Source organism: Bison bison, unplaced genomic scaffold, assembly GCF_000754665.1.
Source record: "Bison bison bison isolate TAMUID 2011002044 unplaced genomic scaffold, Bison_UMD1.0 scf7180017864327, whole genome shotgun sequence".
Taxonomy (NCBI): Eukaryota; Metazoa; Chordata; class Mammalia; order Artiodactyla; family Bovidae; genus Bison; species Bison bison.
In genome coordinates this window covers 904,041-920,622 of record NW_011494899.1, presented here as the reverse complement: position 1 = coordinate 920,622, position 16,582 = coordinate 904,041, and the positions used below count along the sequence as shown (strand labels likewise).

Genomic DNA, 16,582 nt, shown 5'->3' with positions numbered 1-16,582 from the left:
GATTTTAGCAAAGCACAAGGTGAACATTTCTAATTGTGTTTCTAAATATGGAACAAGTTCCTCTGGGAGGTAATGATCTCTTATCTCTGGAAGGACTCAAAAAGAGAAGATTAATGACCATTTATATAGAATATTATAGAAGAAAATGGGAGGTTGTGTCAGATGAATGCCAAGTTCCTGCCTAATTAAGATTCTGTGATTCTCAAAAGGGGACAGGGCCCATTCATTAAGACACCATGTTACATAAAGAAACATTTGCCTGAGCATAAAGTGAATTGTACAACTGACACAGTTTCTTTTCTAACACAGATGAATTTCTGTTGGTTGTCTACAAGGTTCCATGTTTCATATTTAAAAGCCACAGATCAGTCTTCTGAATATAGAATAGCATGTTACACATGTCACTTATCCACACTTGTTCTGTGACCTCATCCTCACTATTAGAAAAGCCTGAGACAAAAGCCCGAGGTCCATCGCAGGCCTTAAAGAACCAGCTTTCCCACTCACAAATCATGTGTATAATCTAGGAACCATAAAACAATAAAGCAAGTGGGAAAATGCCACCTTTTCCAGACCTGGAAACCTCAGCCAGTCCTCCTGCGTAAGAACAAGAGCTACATTCATAAACTATTCTAGGAAAGCAATCTAAAACATACACCCTCTAAGGAGCGGTCAGCGGTCACCTGTTTCTTCGATGTAGGGGAAGAGGTGTGCTGATGTGGTAGGTTTGGAAAAGAGAAGACTTAAGAGGTTAATCACAGCCATCTTCAAATACACAAAAGAGGAAGGGAAGGAAACAGAATCTGCTGAAAGCCTTTGTTGTTGCTGTTCAGTCCCTAAGTCGTGTCTGAATCTTTGCAACTCCATGGTCCACAAGGAGAAGAGGGTGGCAGAGGATGAGATGAGATGGTTGAGGGCCTATTATGTGTCAAGCACCATGCTTTCCTTTATAAGACCTCATTTGACTGCATTTCTTCACTAATAAAGGGGACCTAGAGCCACCAACTTTGAAAGATGATCATTCTCCTTGTCACCATATAATTAGTGATGCTGGACAAGGTAATTCTGAAGACCAAATATCGCTTGCTTTATCTCTCATTCTTGTGTAGGGCATCTCTGAACATATCTTACCCTCTATGAGAAAGACACGTCTGGGGGAGTTGGTCCTTCCTCTGCAGGTCAAGTCTAATCAGAACTGCTCCTGCCCATGGGGGTATTTTGTCACTGCACTGGAAGCTTGGCCACTGCCAAGTGTGTGGTCCCCCTGAACTATAATCCAGGCCCCGAGATCATACAACCTGAATCCAATTTGAGGAAGAGGACTGATCGGAAAGAATCCTATGTGAGATTCTGGTCAATCTGCTTAACCCTCCACCACGAGGCCTCATTTGTCAAAAATATAGCTATGAGTATTGAGCTTCTTTTTAACCCCGAGACTCTATGAGTTCATGCCATTATCAATCCCTGCCGAGTGAACATGCCCATCACTTAGGAGGCATAGCTTCCTAGGAAACAGATGAGGCAGGCAGTCGTGTCTCCACCTGCCCCAGGAAGAGGAACAATAGAAGTTTGTCTCCCAGAGGACAGCAGGTGATGAAAGACGGCGATTATCTAAAGAGAACCTCTACAATACTCCATAGGGACCAGCACAAAGGCAATTGAATGTGAGTAGGAAGCTAATTTTTAGAGTCAACCATCAACACTTTCTGTAACCATGGTCCTGAATCCTACTTCATCATCTTTCTGATGCTGGTAATGAGCAGGCATCAGGTCTAAGAGAAAAGGAGATAAATGAGGGCTCCCAGTGAGACAGGGCCCTCATGAAACAGCTCCTGCCCCAGCCACTTCCCTTCCTGAGCTCTGGATTATCCCCCAGTGGGGGCCAGGGGTGACTTCCTGGGCCAACCAGGGGCAAGATCAAAGGCAGGGTATTCAGGGCCTCGTCTGAACACTGGCAAATATCTTGCTGATTTAAGGCAAACTGTCCAGAGTGAGGACTGCTTAGTTTAGTGATCCTTGGATGGCAGGGATGGGGCCGTCCCAGCTCTCAACAGCATCATTAGTAAGACACACTTTCGTCCACAGCAGGAAGGCCGCTCCCCGCAGGCCTTTAAATGGAGGAGTTAGGTTTAATACATTTGTTCTTCAGGAACAACCAGAAAAAGAACAGCACCGAGAGCTCAGAGGACCTTTGTCTAGACACAGTTGTGGTATCTTAGCTTAAAAATAGCCCACAGTGAAGGAACCAGAACAGAGGAGAGAGAACATGGATTGTGGAGTCAGTTCTGGGTTTTATTCCTGGCTCTGCCACGTACTGGGCTTCCCAGGTGGCTCAGTGGTAAAGAATCCATCTGCCAGTGCAGGAGATGTGGGTTCTATCCCTGGGTTGGGAATATCAGCTAGAGGAGAAAATGGCAACCCACTCCAGTATTCTTGCCTCCGAAATCCCCTGGACCGAGCAGCCTGGTGGGCTACAGTCCATGGGGTCACAAAAGAGTTGGATATGACTCAGCAACTAAATGACACTGCCAAACGCTAGCTACGCATGTGATTGGGGGTTAGTTATTTTATCTCCTTAACCCTCAGTTTCCTTATCTGTAAAATGGGGATCATAATAGAATCAGTCCACAGAGTTATGGTGAGCATTCCATGTGAAAACCATAGAACATAAGAAAGAAATTGTTCCATATATAGCAGAGGTTTATACTGTAGCCTGGGCTTCCCTGGTGGCTCAGACAGTAAAGAATCTGCCTGCAATGCAGGAGACATGGGTTTAATCCCTGGGTTGAGAAGATCTCCTGGAGAAGAGAATGGCTACTTACCCACTTCAATATTCTTTCCTGGAGAATTCCATGGACAGAGGAACCTGGCAAGCTACAGTCTATGGGGTTGCAAAGCGTCGAACATCAATGAGTGACTAACACACACCATAGCATATGGGGTTCAAAGTCAATGAAAATGGAATTCTGAGTTCAAGTGCAAGTCAACAGTGGCAACCTCATCCCCCAGTCAGGTGGCAGCCCACATTCCCCTCCTTTTCTTCAGATCCATCCCACCTCCGTGTCTGCTGAGTTACATGACCCCGGATCTCACACCATTTCATTTGGAAAGGAAAAATCAAATAGTGGTCTCGGCGTTTATTCACTGCCTAATCTTAGGGAAATATCCTTCACCTCAGGGCTTCAGTTTACAAATTGCCTGTGAGATGGAGGTAATGAAGCTCCTCTTTCTACTCCACAGGGCTGTCCCAAGGCATGAGTGATGCATGCCACCACCTGCAAAGCTCCATGCAAAAAGAAGTCATGGTCCTCATCCTGCTGCTCCTTCCCCTGGTGACAGGGGCTTCGTGTCCTAAGTGGATGTGGAGGCACTCAGTCCTGGGAGCCTGTGGATCTGGGAACTAGAAAGCCGGAAATGAATGAACCACAAAAACATCAGAAAGACCAATGAGTGTTTCACAGGCCACGGGGACGAGCATGCTGAGCGATCACTGTTTGCAAATCCGCACTAACTGGTCATTATGGAGAGAAGCATACCAGTCCAGCGCAAATTTCTCACAGCTTGTTTTTAATCACACACTGATCCTTCATAATTTCCTTTCCCCTATTTGTCCATTCTCCAGCACTAACAGACAGAATAAGGGCCCCAGAGGAGTATTTCTGAAAAATGTCATTTCCAACAGCTATATAAAATGATTTCTCAGCCATATCGGGGGAGGCCGTCTTATGCGTCCGCTGTGGGTACCATCCAATATGTTTCCTGGATGCAAGTGCAGAATCAGCACGATTCCACGACATCATTTGTCCCTCCTCTAACACCATCTGATGGATGGTGTTTCAATACATCCCCTTCCTGGTTTACTTGTCATGGAAAGATTTCTGCCCCACCTCTTGGGATTAAGGTGGGTTGGTACAGATGGAGCTGTTTTCTCTACGCTATTGCAGGGTCAAACACCTGGCTATCTGCCAGTGCCCTGAGGTGCAATGGGCCTCAGGAATGTGGTAAAGTCCTGACGGTGATCCAGAACTCTTTCCTCAATCTAATGTCTATTGACAGATGAATGGATAAAGATGGATAAAAATGTGGTACATATACACAATGGAATACTACCCAGCCATAAAGAGGGCGATGATTCCATTTGCAGCAACATCAAGGCAACTAGAGATTACCACACTAAGTAAAGTTAGTCAGACAAATAGACATCAAATATCACTTATATGTTGAATTTAAAATATGACACAAATGAACATATGTACGAAACAGAAATAGAATTATGGACATAGAGAACAGACTGGTTGCTAAGGGGGAATGGGTTGAGGGAGGGATGGATTGGGAGTTTGGGATCAGATACAAACTATTTTATGTATGGAGAATGGATAAATCACAGGATCCTACTGTAAACCACAGGGAACTATATTCAATATCCTATGATAAACCATAACGGAAAAGAATATAAAAAATAATGCATATATATTAATATATGCTCAGTTGCATCTGACTCTTTGCAAATCCAAGGTCTGTAGCCTGCCAGGCTCCTCTGTCCTGTAATTTTCCAGGCAAATACTGGAATGAGTTGCCATTTCCTACTTCAGTACACACACTCATACATACACACACACACATAATTGAATTACTTTGCTGTACAGCAGAAATTAACACAACATTCCAAATAAACTATACTCCAATTAAAAAGCAAACAAACAAACTGAAATCCTTTCCTAATGACTTTGCATCTGTCTCTTAGGCACCCAGCATTGAGTTTACTGTGTATCCATTTAGTAAATATTTTCATAGGCCAGGCATCATGCCAGGTGGTAGGGATAACAAGAGTGATAAAAAACAGAAGCCTAGCTCTTTTGGACCCTACACTTGAGGGAAGGTAGACATTTACCTGCTCATCACACAAAGGCATGAAAGTTTACACTCAGTGGTGAGTTTACAGAAGAAACGTATGTGATCCTCCAAGAAGATATAACAAAGAAACCCCTATGAGATGATGAAAGCAGAGAAGGTTTCCTCAAGTACATAGAGGTTCAGCAAAATAATAGGGAATTAATTAGCAATGGGGAAAGAACAGACTCCTAATACGACAGACAGAAGAAATACTTGTGGAAAGGCCCCCAGCAGAAGGGAAGGGGCAGAGTAGCCTGGAAAATTTAGCAGGTGAGCAGCGGTGCTAACAATACTAGAAGTTGGAAGGAGGCAGGAGCCAGAAACACAACTCAGTTAAGGAGTGCACTCTCCATCCTAAAAGCACTAGGAAACCATCAAAGGTTTTACACAGAGGACAGGGATGGTGTGTTTGGCTTTCCTGTGGGAAAGTTGATTTGTTACTGATGAAGAATAGATTCAGTAAAGGAGATGTAGGCAGATAAGAAGGGAAGATACTTGTCTGGGGGAAAATCTCACGTGCTTAGACTATGATAGTGTCAGGGGAGACGGAGACAAGCTTGGACCTCAAATGGCCAGACATAGAGAGAGGGAAAGGGACACGTTGAAGGCAGACTCTTAGTTCCGGATGAGCAGCTAAGTAGATGGTGGTGCTAGATGTAAGGAAGGCTCAGGTCGGGAGAGTGGGCAGATCATGATTTAGGTTTGTCAAGCAGAATTATGCATAAATTATTATGACCATTCTCATGAATTATGGAAAAATTACATTTTACAGAATGCCTCATACTCATTGTCCTTATTGGATTCTGACAACTTGCCTCATGGGATACAGGACTGTGGGTGATAGATGTTTAAGTGGTAGGGAAATGAAATGCAGGTGGGAGGGACTTTGCGTTGCAATCATCAGTAGAAGGCAGGGTCAAGGGCAGGACTCTGGAGACCATATCCTTCAGAATACATCACATGGCAATTTTCTTTTTCTTATTTTTTAAGCCATGCAGTCTTCAAATGGATAAAAATTCAGTGTGCAGGCTTCCCTAGTGGTCTAGTTGTTAAGAATCTGCCTCCCAATGTAGGGGACATGGGTTTGATCTCCAGGCCGGGAAGATTCCACATGCCAAGGAGCAGCTAAGCCCTTGTGCCACAACTATGGAGCCCACACTTTAGAGCCCATGCTCCATAACAAGAGAAGCCACCGCAATGAGAAGCCCACACACCCCGACAAAGAGTCGCTCCTGCTCGCTGCAACTGGAGAAAGCAACGAAACAATGAAGACCCAGTGTGGCCAAAAGAAAAAAAAGTTGTAAAAATAATGGATACTTGGATTCATGTGGGCATGATGGAGTCAGAACTCCAGTCTTTCCCAATCTCACCTGCCTCCTTTCTTCCAGGACCCTAAGAAATTCTTGGGGTTCCCAAGGGTAGGTTACAGGCCACAGTGCCTTACCTTTCAACCTCCCAAAGGCCCGGAGATTTCCCTGTAGGCCATACAATTAAGAGCATTTTAATCCTACATTGCCATGGCTACAAAGGGGAATAAGGGACTATCAAGAACCTGCTGCATCTCAGGCACAGCTGGGCCTTCACGTGAGTTGTCTTATTTAATCCAGTATCTTCCTCTGTGTCTGGCAGTGTCCTACCCATTTGGCTCAGAGGTAAAGAATCTGCCCGTGATGTTGGAGACCAGGGTTTGATCCTTGGGTCAGGAAGATTCCTTGGGTCAGGAAGTGAATGGCTACCCACTCCAGTATTCTTGCCTGGAGAATTCCATGAACAGAGGAGCCTGGCAGGGTTATATTAGTTCACGGGGTTGCAAAGAGTCAGACACAACTGATTGACTAACACTTTACTTTTCACTTTCATGGCTCAAACCCAAGTCAGACAGCTCTTTAGTGGCAAGATGGGATATGAAGTTGGGGTTTTTTCAACCACTCCATGTTCTCTTAAAAAGCAGGGGGGTCCAGGCTTACACAGAGCACAGACTTGGAACCACACTAAGACAGAAGCAGCAGCCTTCTGTGCCAGACACAGCTCCTCCCCTCCCATAGCTCTTCCCCATGGAATTGGTGCTCAGACCCTGGGAGACAGAGTGGCTTGCTTTCACCTTAATTAGTGCAGCAATTTGCTAAATTTTGTTTTTCCCTTTTTAAGAGTGTTAATCAATTTTAGCTCAGAATAGATTGGAATGGCACACAAATTGCCACGACAATCCCCAAATGCTAAATTCTCAACATCTCGATCAACCCCAGAGCCTGAAATATGGGAAAATCAGAAACTCTGGCCGGCATCTGAGTGATCTATTTAAAATGTTATGGCTCTGAAATGAAAAGATAATGGCTTTATGAGGTTTAGAGCAAGCAATTTGCTAAAATCAGCCTCATGCCTAGGTGTTTAGTCCTTCCCAAGGTGACTGGAGATGGAGCAGCCACAATTTCTGCAAAGTTACGTGTTCCACTAATAACAGCAATTTGTAAAATCCACTAGCAGCACAGGGTAACAAGCAATGCATCAGAAACACAGAAAAGAACAAGATGTGTTCCCAGCCCCATCCCCCATTAAGAAGGTTCTAAACTAAAGCAGTAGTTGGACAAGTGAACAGAAAAGATCTTCCTCTCCCCTGAGGGAGTCACAGAAAGATCTCAGAAGAGGCGGCCATGGAGCTGAGTCTTGAAGGACGAGTGGAGTGGTGACAAAGTAGCTGGAAGGGCATGTTGGATAGAAGGAAAGGCTCAAACACAGGAAGGAGGGAAGAGAGCCCAGAGGTGGTTTCTTAAAGTAATAAGTGAATTTGCAGGAACGGCCAGAGACGAGACTGGAAGAAGAGTCTAGAGCCAGTATATGAAGGGCGTTTTAATCAGACTGTGAAACTCAAGCTTGACACAGACCACGTGGTACCACGGCAGGATTTCAAGCAAGGTAATTATATGGCCAAATGATCTTCATTTGGTTGAAACCTTCTGGCCCAACATAATCCTTAATATTTATTCAGCCTAATGTTGTGGGGGTTATTTGGCCATGCCACATGGCATGAAGGATCTTAGTTCCTCAACAAGGAATCGAACCTGTGGCCCCTGCAGTGGAAGTGCAGAGTCTGAACCAATGGACTGCTAGGGAAGTCTCTATTCAGCATAGTCTTTTAAAGTGCACTCAGATATATTCTCTCATTTGAGCCATTACTCCATGAGGTTGTTGTTATAATCACATTTCTACTCATGAAAAATCAGACCCAACAAAGGTATAACTTTGTGTCTTATGACCAGTAAATGACAATACACAAGTTCAAACCCAGTCCCATCACACTCTGAGTTCAGTGGTGACCTGACCAGGTAATCGAATTCTCCAGATATCAGCCATCATGGGCCTCCTTTAGATACAGACCAGGCCAGAGGCCTCCAGTCTCCACAGAAACGCTTGGTGGTCAGAATTGCATAGACCAACATGTATCCTGTGCTAAAGAGGTGGTTAACGCTTCAGATAATCAAATCAATTTCAAGTGGCAAAAACCCTCAGATACACCTGGACATTTCCAGTTGGGAGTTGAGATTTCTGCCTTTGCTTCTGTCTACTAAACCATAAACAAGAAAAGCATGACCCCCTTCCCGCCAGTACCTTGAGCTCATCAGCGTTGTAGAAGTCTACACGCACCGCAGGTACCATCCAGGTCTGGAAGAGTGTTGCCAGGATCTGCTCGGCGATGGAGTCGGCGATGAGGTGGAAATGGAGGGGATTCCGCCTGTGGGCAGTGAGAGGAGGAGTCAGGAGGGAGAACCAAGACCTTTGAATTCTAGCCACAAAACCCCATTCTTACCAACTGGTAATATTTGGGTTCCTCAGTGCTCAGTGGTAAAGAATCCTCCTGCAAAGAAGATGTGGGTTCGATCCCTGGGTTGGGAAGATCCCCTAGAGAAGGGAATGGCTACCCACTCCAGTATTGTTGCCTGGGAAATCCCGTGGACAGAGGAGCCCAGAGGGCTACAGCCCACAGGGTTATAAAGAGTTGGACACGACCGAAGCGACTGAGCACACACACACAACCAATTTGTAACAGCAATGGGGAAGGTCAACCAGGCATTTTGCCTAACCAGTGCCTGCTGGGGAGGATGTCAGAGGTGACAAGGAGAGAGGATACCTAATCCAACCTCAAGATTTCAGAGATGTGGCAACTCCAAGGACTGGAAAGGGTAAAATCATTGGTGACACTCTGCTGCTGCTGCTAAGTCACTTCAGTCGTGTCCGACTCTGTGTGACCCCATAGATGGCAGCCCACCAGGCTCCCCATCCCTGGGATTCTCCCGGCAAGAACACTGGAGTGGGTTGCCATTTCCTTCTCCAACGCATGAAAGTGAAAAGTGAAAGTGAAGTCACTCAGTCGTGTTCTACTCCCAGCGACCCCATGGACTGCAGCCTACCAGGCTCCTCTGTCCATGGGATTTTCCAGGGAGGAGTACTGGAGTGGGGTGCCATTGCCTTCTCCGTGGTGACACTCAATGCAAGCCAACCACCATACCTGCTATTACGGCATCTATATCTCCAAAAATCATAGCATGTGTACAATTTGGTCAATGCTTTATCTTTACCAGCTGGATGTACTGGCCTCAGTGAAGCACGTGGACAGAGGGTGAGGTCTTTAGACTGGCTGTATGGAGCTGGAAAGTACTTCTCTCATAGCACAGCACTAAATCCTGTCTCCTGCTTGTTCCCCCATGTCCATTCCCATCCCCCAGGGAGCCACAATGGCATTACCTGGGGCTCCCATTACCGAGTATCAGCTCACCCTCATATGTAATATTTCTAAAGTCTTTAGCATTCCATCTCAGTTGGCCGGCTGTCATACTGAGCCAGCACCCAAAATACAAACCAGCAGCACACAAGGGCAAAGTTTCTGATTCAAATGTAAATAGGTCCAAAGCCCAGACCTAGCATCTATGGAGGGGGCTTTGAACATGTCACTTACACCTCTGTACTGCTTCTTCACTGTGCACAATGAAGAGTCCCCTTGGGGCTACTGGGTCAATTGGATGAGATAGGTAGTACAACCCTCGCTGCATCTCAACAGCAAACAGAGGTGGGATAATAATAGACAGTGGAGATGCCTTCTTGAGGGACTGCCAGGAACAAAGCCGCAGTTGAACCCAGCAGAACTACTACCAGAGACACCACAGCACTAGTAATAATAAGAGCATGCATTGTAATGAAGGGGCACCGCTGAGAAATCTAAAGATGGGAAGGACCTCACCCCTTGCCCCAATCTCAAGGAGCTCTTACTATTTGAAGAGATAGTTAAATATAGACATAATTAAATACAAACAGGAGGTGGAATGTGGTAACAGCTACAACAGAATACAAGGCTCCAGAAGACTAGAGAAAACAAAAGGTGAATCTGGACTGGGTCAGAAGGATTGTAAGCATTGGGGATGCTTTATCCTTGGCACAGGAAGCAAAGGAAGAGGGGACATGATCCAGGGAGAATAATGAGAGACTGAATGGAGCCCAGCAGGCGCTGAGAGTGTGTTGGGACAGGAAGGTTAGCAGGGACTCGGGGGCTGGAACAGAGAAGGGGAGAGATGCAGGTACATAGTAAGCAGTGCAATAAACAGTCTGTACTTCATCAGCTCAGCAGGGGGGGTCACACGACCTGCCCCATAGCTCTCAACCCCTGTACAGTGGCTCCCCAGCACTGTTTTAAGTTCCAGACACATACATGTCTTTCAATTCTCCCTCCCCCCATGCACCCTTTCCACCTAGGCCTTTGCATATGTGGTTTACTGGGTAGGAAATCCTCATGCATTTGCTTATTCTACACTTTCTGAACACCTGCTACCCACCAAGCGATGAGCAGGATGCTGGGGACATGGTGGTAACCCACCGTCCTTGCTCTCACGTATTACAGTCCTGTCCTCTCCTTCCTCCTCCTCCCTCCCTTTCACAGTCGCCATTCAGCGTCTGGTTCTCTCTCACCCAGCCTTCACTTCTGAGGTCGGCCATCGGGTGCTCCTGGAATCCCTCCCTGATGACCTGTGACGAGGTCAGGGGCCCTTCCTAACACACAGTCCTCTCAGCATCTGTACCATCCTTAGGCTGTAACTGTCTGCTTACTTGTCTGCATCCCTCCTTGACTGTGAGCTTAAAAAGATGAAGGATAATGCCAATGATGCTGAAATGGAGAGTCCCAGGATGGAGCTCCATGCCTCGGATGCAGTAAGAGTTCGATTAAAAAAAAATGAATGTGAAATGAAAACCTGACTTCGCATCTGGAGAAGAGCAACAAAGAACAAAGAAGTCAAATCTTGAGAGATTTCAGAAGAGATCACGGATATGAGGAAAGTAGCAGGGAAGAGGAATACAACGGGGTTTCCTGGGTTGGTGGTGATGCCTCTAGGACACGGGATACGGGAAGAAAGGCACACTGGAGGAAGATGATGGGTTTGGTATTGGATATAACAAGTTGAAGGTGAGGGAAGCAAAGCCAAATGGAGCTGGGAGGATGAGCCTAGACCTCAAGAAAGTTATTATCCAAGGTCAATCTGTCAAACAGATAATAGGTGCTCAAGGGTGCTGAGCTGAATCAATGACAAAGAAGCCATCAGCACCACTGAACTTCTCCACGGTACCCACTGCCTGGACACTGCAAACTCTCTGATTAAGCCACGTATGCTCAGAAGCAAGTGGTGTGCCTGCCCTACAGCCTTCCTGGAAGCTTCCCTATAAGAAGCTGCCAGCGGCCATTGCTTCCTGAGGTCCTAAGTGATGACCAGAGGCGTGGGGGAGTGATGGTGTGTTTGTTCACTGGCCAGTGACTTAACCTGGATGCTAAGCCAGTGGTAACTTGTCACTCCTGGGAAGACAGAGGGTCCCTTTAGCCCTCAGTATTGGCATAACCACCTCCCTCTCCCACGGGAACCACAAAGGAATCTTACATATGAAGAATGGATAAATGTAAACTGTATAATTGTCAACTTGCATTTTTATCCACGGTGGAGGGATGGCATAATTTTAGACATGGGGATAACAATACTAAACAAACCAAGGTACACATATTTGCTCCCACACATTACATTTTCTACCTATCTATATCTTTACCTGTGCTGTTCCTTCCCCGCAGAATTCTTCCCAATGCCTGTGATTTCCTGTTCATCCCCTCCAACTGTCTGTCAGTCATCTCCTCCTCTGTGAGTGGATCCTTATCCTTCCCTTTTCCTCGTAACTGGGTGCCTCCAATGAAAAGCTAATTGAGCACTCACAGCAAAGCACTGTGAGATCAAATTCAAACACCTGTATTCAAGGCACTATGGTACTGACACAAAAACAGAAATATAGACCAATGGAACAAGATAGAAAGCCCAGAAATAAACCCATGCACCTACAGGTACCTTATTTTTGACAAAGGAGGCAAGAATATACAATGGGGCAAAGACGCCTCTTCAATAAATGGTGCTGGGAAAACTGGACAGCTACATGTAAAAGAATGAAATTAGAACACTTCCTAACACCATACACAAAGATAAACTCAAAATGGATTAAAGACCTAAATGTAAGACCAGAAACTATAAAACTCTTAGAGGAAAACATGGACAGAACAAACAATGACATAAATCAAAGCAAGATCCTCTATGACCCACCTCCTAGAGTAATGAAAATAAAAACAAAAATAAACAAGTGGGACCTGATTAAACTTAAAAGCTTTTGCACATCAAAGGAAACTATAAGCAAGGTGAAAAGACAACCCTCAGAATGGGAGAAAATAATAGCAGATGAAATAACAGAGGATTAATTTCCAAAATATACAAGCAGCTCATACAACTCAATACCTGAAAAACAACCTAATCAAAAAATGGGAAAAAGCCCTAAACAGACATTTCTCCAAAGAAGACATACTGATGACTAACAAACATATGAAAAGATGCTCAACATCGCTCATTATTAGAGAAATGCAAATCAAAAAACTGCAATGAGATATCACCTCACACTGATCAGAATGGCCATCATCAAAAAGTCTGTAAACAATAAACGCTGGAGAGGGTGTGGAGAAAAGGGAATGCTCTTGCACTGTTAGTGGGAATGTAAATTGATACAGCCACTATGGAAGACGGCATGGAGATTCCTTAAAAAATTAGGAATAAAACCACCATATGACCCAGAAATCCCACTCCTAGGCATATACCCTGAGGAAATAAAAATTGAAAAAGAGTTCATTGCAGCACTATTTATGATAGCTAGAACATGGAAGCAACCCAGATGTCCATCGACAGACGAATGGATAAAGTTGTGGTACATATACACAATGGAATATTACTCATCCTTAAAAAGGAGTGCATTTGAGTCAGTTCTAATGAAGTGGATGAACCTAGAACCTATTATACAGAGTGAAGTAAGTCAGAAAGAGAAAGATAAATATTGTATTCTAATGTATATATACAGAATCTAGAAAAATGGTACTAAAGAATTTATTTACAGGGCAGCAGTGGAGAAACAGACATAGAGACATGAGGACTTATGGACATGGGGAGAAGGGAGGAGAGTGTGAGATGTATGGAAAGAGTAACATGGAAACTTACATTACCATATGTAAAATAGATAGCCAATGGGAATTTGCTGTATGGCTCAGGAAACTCAAACAGGGGCTCTGTATCAACCTAGAGGGGTGGGGTGGGGAGAGAGATGGGAGGAGGTTTCAAAAGGGAGGGGATATATGTATACTTATGGCTGATTCATGCAGAGGTTTGACAAAAAACAACAAATTCTGAAAAGCAATTATCCTTCAATAAAGCAAACAAAAAATTCAAACACCTGGCTCCTTCCCTCCACCATGAGGCCTCCAAGGACAGCAGCCATCTTTTCATTTCCACCCCCAGTGCTGGGCAGAGAGGCTGGCAAGTACGTGTGCTCAAGAAACACTCATACAACAGGAAAAGCAAGCCAGTGCTCTCTCCTTCCCCATCACTGTTCACATTCCCCATAAGAAGCAGAAGCAGCTGAAGACACGCTTACATCAGTGGTTCAGGGCTGGCGTTTTGCTCCAGAACATTTGGGTTGGAACCCTGGCTGCATTAATGACTAAGTGAATGCAAGCATGTAATTTCATCTCTCTAGGCCTCAATTTCATTTCAAATCAGGAACAATAATGGTAAGTAAGCAGTAGTATCAATATATTGGCTAATTGTGACATGTGATATATATAAAGTGCTTAGCAAATTGCCTGGCACGTGGGTAATATTTCGATACATGTTAATAATTGGTATGGTCTGAATGTTCATTGACTCCCACCCCAAATTCATTATGTTGAACCCTAACCCCTCGGGTGAGAGTACCAGGAGGTGGGGCCTTTGGGAGGTGAATAGGTCCCTGGGCAGAGTCCTCCTGAAAGGGGTTAGTGCCCTTACAAAAGAGGCTCCTTGGCTTTTTTTAACACAAGACAACACAGAAGGAAGTCTGCAGTCTGTGATCAGGAAGCTGGCCCCCGCCAGAGCCAGGCCATGCTGGTGTCATGATCTTGGACTTCCTGGCCTCCAGAACTGAGAGGAAAAAATAAATTCCTGTTGTTTATGAGCCACCTGGCCTGCTATTTTGTTACAGCTGCCTGAATGGACCAGAACTGTTATCAACATGAACTTATGAAACCGTTATTTTCTCTACTGCTTTTACATCACTTTTCAAATAAAGTATTTTCAATTAGTTCTTCCACTCATAGACCAAAAAATGCATTGAATGGATAAACATCCAACAAAGAGCTATCAAGCATCAAGTAAGGCAGAATAGGGATTTAGGTGATGAATGAGCTCAGAGTCCTCTTTTCAGGCAGCAATCAATGTAGCAGAGACAGAGAAAGAATACAAATAACCACATAAATGTTAGTACATAAGGGCTCTGTAACACTGGGCTGCACACACAGCTGCAAGTTTGGGAACAGCAGGCCCTCCCTGCTGCCCTGCAGCCATGTGAAGACACTGACCTGAATGGTGAGTAAAGGGATTCCTGGAGTTGGACAGTGAACAGCCTGCACGACCGTACAGAACAGCTACACAAGGACAAACGCACACGTTCACGGAGAATAAGAACGAGAGATGGCTCCTCAGCAGTGGCGAATCTAGAAGTTTCCACGGATAATGTGGCAAGTAAACCGGACATTTGGATGAGAAAAGATGAAGGAGAGGGAAATGTATCCTGCAGTATGTAACAGAATTAGGAAAAGAACACAGGTGGAGAAGTTCATAGTATGTCTGTGAAAGAACCACAGTCTTATTAGAGCAGATCATACAATGTTTATTGAACGTCCACTGTATGTCAGGAATGGGGAGGAAAGAAAAGAAGAGAGAGAGTATTAACAACAGGATGGGCCAGGGTGTGTGAATTCCTAAAAACAGAATTCAATTCTCCAAGTGAAAGACAGCCAGATAAGGTTTATAGGGCTTGGCAGGCAGCAGACCGAAGCTGTAATTCAGAAGTTTAATCTGGTTACCAAGCAGAAGATGGACAGTGTGGGTAAGAAGAACAGGCTCTCAGAGGATGATGTTGCCAGCATTTCTATGGGGCTTTCTCCCTCTTCTGCATTCTTCCTCAGGAATAAACCAAAGTCTCCTTCAGGAATACACTGAAATCTCACCTCCACAAAGAGGCTCGCCATGACCACTCCATCCAAAGCCCCTCTCCCTACCCATCATGCCTCACCCCACTGCCACGATTGGTTTCTTTCCAGCAGTGACTAGCAGGGCTGGAAATCTTCCTATACATCTACAGATCTATGCCCACCCTCCAGTAGAACACAAGCTGTCTAAGGTAGAGACTGTCTTATTTCACAAAGCACCTACTCTCTTGTCTACTCTCTCCACAGCCCTGGTGCCTAGAAAGTGTCTGTCCGTGAGTCAGGTCAGGGCTTAGCCACACCTTCCCATAGGCTGTGTTGACACTGGAGTGGTGTCCACAGCTGCCTGCATGGTACCACACCTCCTGCTTCCAGCCTCTGGCTCTCAGTTCAGACACCACAGCTCCGAGGAAGACATTCCATGGTGTCAAGATGCCCTTTCTCAGAGCCTCCCACTGAATTCAGGGCTCAAAACTTACACTTTTGCAATTGTTCCCTGTTAGATGGAGTCTTGGCACTGGGAACTACATTTTGTAAATAATCTTTCACCCAGCTATCTCAAGAAAGAGGAGCCGAAGGAGACATGATTAAATGCAGTATCATATCCTGGATGGGATTCTGGAACAGAAAAAAGAACTTAGGCAAAAATTAAGGAAATCTGAAACAAAGGACAGGACTTTATAATAATATATCAACGAGTAATGAGTTTTATGTGCTCAGTCATGTCCGACTCTTTGTGACCCCATGGTCTATAGCCTTCCAGGCTCCTTCGTCTATGGGATTTTCCCAGGCAAGAATACTGGAGTGGGTTGCCGTTTCCTTCTCCAGGACATCTTCCCCACCCAGAGATCGGGCCTGGGTCTTCTGCATTGCAGACAGATTCTTCACCATTTGAGCCACCAGGGAAAGGAAACTAAGTCTGTAAGTTAGCACTAATACAACTACCCAACCAGCATCGGTGGTCTGGATGCCTACCATTTATTATTGTATAAGAAAGATACAATTGTTGCTGTTGTTCAGTTGCTAAGTCATGTCTAACTCTTTTTAGGACCCATGGACTGTAGCCCACCAGGTTTCCCTGTCCAAGGAATTTTCCAGACAAGAATACTGGAG

The 16,582-nt window shown here is 45.0% G+C and overlaps 1 protein-coding gene across 3 annotated transcripts in view; it reads right to left on the bottom strand.

The window, feature by feature from the left end:
- LARGE (like-glycosyltransferase) overlaps positions 1–16,582 on the bottom strand; it is a 619,028-nt gene that overhangs the window by 287,344 nt on the left and 315,102 nt on the right. For all 3 annotated transcript variants that reach the window (XM_010853352.1, XM_010853354.1, XM_010853353.1), the window contains exon 5: positions 8,500–8,623. In XM_010853352.1, the coding sequence (XP_010851654.1) occupies positions 8,500–8,623 (124 nt within the window). The remainder of the gene's footprint in view (positions 1–8,499; positions 8,624–16,582) is intronic.